The 4,198-nt window shown below is 56.0% G+C and overlaps 1 protein-coding gene across 1 annotated transcript in view; it reads right to left on the minus strand.

Annotated features, from left to right (window-relative positions):
• Window positions 1-4,198, minus strand: part of LOC107214628 — a 12,421-nt gene that overhangs the window by 1,442 nt on the left and 6,781 nt on the right. Inside the window, exons 8-9 of the mRNA XM_033519785.1 lie at window positions 3,856-4,185; window positions 32-212 (exon numbers count right to left, since the gene is read on the minus strand). Coding sequence (XP_033375676.1) covers window positions 32-212; window positions 3,856-4,185 — 511 coding nt within the window. The remainder of the gene's footprint in view (window positions 1-31; window positions 213-3,855; window positions 4,186-4,198) is intronic.

A 4,198-nucleotide genomic window follows, 5' to 3' on the forward strand; every position in this document is an offset into this window, starting at 1 on the left:
ACTGCAGCATCCAGAGGAACCTCCGCTGCTTCCCCCTCCAATGATGGTCTTTGATCCTGAAGATCCACCACCATATCCTCCACCCATGCCATAACCTGAGCACCCTCCACTGCTTCCCCCTCCAATGATGCTCTTTGATCCTGAGGAGCCACCACCGTATCCCCCTCCCATCCCGTATCCAGAGGAGCCCCCGCTGCAGCAGGATCCACCTCCTCCACCACCAGAGCTGATGATGATTTTGCCGGAGCCCCCTCCGCCCCCGCAGCAGGAGGAGCCCTGGGACTGGTAACTGGAGGAGCCGCTCCCGTGGCAACTGGAGCTCGAGCTGTGGCACCCGCTGGACTGGGAGGACATCCCATGGCAGCCTCCGGAGCTTTGTCTGGAGCACATCTTGGAGCGGTGACCCTGCAAGGAACGGGGCTGTCAGAAAGGAGAACCTTGGAGGCGCAGCTGAGCCTTCCCAGCAGACAAAGAAGGAAGAGCTCCCAGGAATTGTCCCATCTGTCCCATCTTCTGTGGCCCTACCAGGACGGCAGCTTTAAACTCCCTCCCCCTGTGAGACCTGCCGTGACATCCCAGGGAGCTCTCTGCAGGTCACAACAGCTGCAGGAAGCCTCTGCGTGCAGGAAGGTTGGGAACACTTCCCGAGGTTCGCACACATGCTCTGGCACGCCTAAAAAATTGTGTGGATCCTTCTGGATGTCTCAGGCTGACTCAGCAGCTGAAAGTTCAGCTTTCAGAGTTCCAGCTGCAACTGTCTAAGGAGGGCAGTTCTGTTGGCACCTCCAGTTGGATTTTGGTGGAGCCACCATGGCTCAAAGAACGCCCAAAAGACAAACTGGTGGAGGGATCTCCCTGCGTAAAGGTTCCAGAAGCTTCCGTATCTACGGGCTTACCTTCAGTGCTGGTGGGAACGTCGCGGTGCTCGGTGTTGGTCGAGTGAGGAGCCCTGGGGTAGCTGAGCTTTTATACTGGATGCGTTGCGCTCCCGAGGGAAGTGAGACACCCTAAGGAATGCTGAGAGATTTATTGACAGAGCTTGGCCTCAGCTGCCTCCTTCCTTGACTCACTTGCAGCAGAGGTGATGCGAAGGAGGCGCATCAGCCCCGTTCTGTACCGCAGTCGCTAATTCTGCTTAATGATTCCCTTCCGGGAGCCTCGCTCCAAATTTTTGGGGCAAACGACACATCAGGGTCTGTTTTGGGGGGTCCTCAATGTCTTTCTGCTGGGCTGGAGCTTCTTGGGCGCTCAGGACAGAGTGGGGGCTGAGCAGATGCCAAGCGATGGGGACTGGTGTGAGCTGGAGCCAGAAGGTGATGGAAGGACAGGGATAAAGGATGTGCTTGAGCAGAACCCCAGAGAATTTTGGAGAATTTTGGAGAATTTTGGAGAATTTTGGAGAATTTTGGAGAATTTTCTCCAGGACTGGCAAGACAGGGAGCAGGATCATGGCCATCCTGCTGGGAAAGGCCAGAGGTACCACCCCAATGGAGTTCCCTGCTTTGGAGCTGCCCAGATCTGTGTCAGAGGACGCTGTGAGGGTGACAGTGACAAAGGGGAGTTCTCCCTTCGGTCTTTTGTGACCCCAAGGTGGAAGCGGCTGTTGGATTTCCATGGAGGTCTGTGCTCAGCTCCAGCTTCCAGGGGTCTCAGTCTCCAGGCTGGAGCGGGGAAAACCTTGAAATCCTTCTGCTTTTCAAAGTTGCACACGAAGGCCATCAAGACCTTGCCCTTGAACTCTAGGACATCAAACACCCCGTCTACCTCATCAGGAGCCATTTCTGAGGGTCTTCACTGGCCACCCCACCCACACCTCAGCAGAGGAGTCACCTGGATGTGTTCCCTGCTGGAGGATGACAATTTGTCAGCACAGCTGTCCCAACACCAGCTCTGTGTCACGCGTGTTTGGAGCCTGACAGCAGCATCCGCCCTGCTGGGACACTGAGTAGAGGAAGGACTAATAGGGGTTTTAGCTGTGGGGACGTGTGACAGCAGCAGCAGGTCCCAGCTGTCACCATGAACGTGACTTTGAACACGCACACGCGACACCCTTGGGATGGGGACAGGGCCACCAGCACCGGGGACACACGTGCAGGGGCTTCCTTCGTTCGGCTTTGGAGTCCCTCCCGTGGCTTTATCTCTGTTCTCATCTCCAGATCTGAGGTGTCACCGCTGTTCTGGCTCTCAGCTCTGATGTGTGGGTGTTGTACTCCTGAGGATCTCAACACCTTGATCCCTTCCGTGCCTTCAACCTGTAGGGACTTGCCCAGAGGGACACTCGGGATTAGCTGCTCCTCGGCACAGAGGGACACCCAGGATGAGCAGCTCGTCCTGACCCAGGGATGAGGAAACGCCGTGGAGGTTTCTGGAAGGGTGCTGAGAGGAGCTCCTGCAAACCATGGAGTGTGGAGAGCCCAGGGTTGGGTCTCCTGGAAGCACTGGGCCTGGAGCACATGGATTTGTTAGCCAGAGGTGTAGGAAAAGCGTGGCTGGAAGCGCAGCTGCCGGAAGGGTTGGCCCTACCACAACCTCTCCCAGGTCAGAGAGAAATTTGGATACCTGTATGGGGTAAAGGGAAATGGGGATGTAAAAGGCTTCAGGACCATCTTCTCAGTTTTTTGATGCTCTGATGTCCCTGGAAACCTCGGGAAGGGCTGGCAGGTCACGGCACCTCTTCATCTCCTCACTGCAAACACCTCAGTGGGTGGTTGATACGAGAAGAGGACAAATCCCTGGCCAGATCCTACAGCACCCTCGATCCCTTTCCCACCAGCTTCCTCACACACAGTGATGCTGACAATGTGGGGTGTGACCCTGGAGAAGAACTCTCCAGAACTCTGTCAGTCGTGATCCCTCAAGAGTTTCATGGCCGATGATCCCTTTAATTCCTAATTTTGTTTCCTCCCTACCAGGCGTGTTTGTGAGATGAACAAAACCCCTCTGGGTTTTAAAAGTTTACTGGACTCAAGAGTAATCCCAGCTGTTCCAAAGAGGACTTTGGGAGTCCTTTGTGAGAGGATTTTCCCCCTTTGAGAGGAAAGCCAGCTGTCTCTGGGCTGCATCCAAAGGAGAGCGGGCAGGATGGTGAGGGAGGGGTTTCTCCCTCTGCTCTGCTCTGGTGGGATCCCACCTGGAATGCTGTGTCCAGTTCTGGTGTCCCCAACATAAGAGGGACAAGGAATTGTTGGAGCAAGTCCAGAGGAGGCCATGGAGTTGATAAAAGGATTGGAGCCCCTGTGGATTCTGGCTGGGAGAGCTGGGAATGTTCAGCCTGTGGAGAACCCAGAGCCCCTCCCAGGATCTCCTGGGAAGTTGGAGAGGGACTTTCCCTCAGGAACTGCAGGGCCAGGACACAGGGAATGGATTCAGGATGAAAGATGGGAAAATTAGGTTGGATATGGGAAAGATCTGTTGATGAGCACCTGCTCCAGGCTGGAGAACATTCCCCAGCAGAAGGTTTTGGATGTTTTACTCATTTTTGGGAAGCAAACTGACAAAGGAGAAAAGCAACCTCACAAAGCAGTTGTGTCCGTGCACAGAAATCTTTATTTCCCGTCACATTTATGGCACAGAGGAGCCACCTAGGAGTTCACAGCACAGGGACACAGCACCGAGGGAACACAAGGGACGGGGATGTGCTGGGAGCAAACTTGGAGTTCCCGATGGGAACCGCAGCTGCCCAGGGCTGTTACTTCTGCTGGCAGGGCCAGTGGGAGCTCTGCTTGGTCTGGTGGGACACCACGCTGGGGATGACAATGGGACATTTATGCTGGCTGGACTGGGAGGAGCCTCCGCCGCCACCTCCAGAGCTGATGATGATGGTCTGGCCTGAGGAGCCACCACCTGATCCTCCACCGCAGCACCCAGAGGATCCGCCACCGCCTCCCCCTCCCATGATGATCTGCCCTCCTGAAGAGCCACCACCAGATCCTCCTCCGCAGCATCCGGAGGAGCCTCCTCCTCCTCCTCCACCGCCAGAGCTGATGATGATCTTCTGGGCTGATCCTCCACTGCCACCACCGGATCCTCCACCGCAACACCCAGAGGATCCTCCACCACCTCCACCTCCCATGATGCTCTTTGAAGATCCACCACCAGATCCTCCACCGCAGCATCCAGAGGATCCGCCACCGCCTCCACCTCCCATGATGATCTTCATCCCAGAGGAGCCTCCTCCTCCTCCACCTCCACCTCCCAT

The sequence above is a fragment of the Parus major genome, chromosome 25LG2 (genome assembly GCF_001522545.3).
Source record: "Parus major isolate Abel chromosome 25LG2, Parus_major1.1, whole genome shotgun sequence".
Classification (NCBI taxonomy): domain Eukaryota; kingdom Metazoa; phylum Chordata; class Aves; order Passeriformes; family Paridae; genus Parus; species Parus major.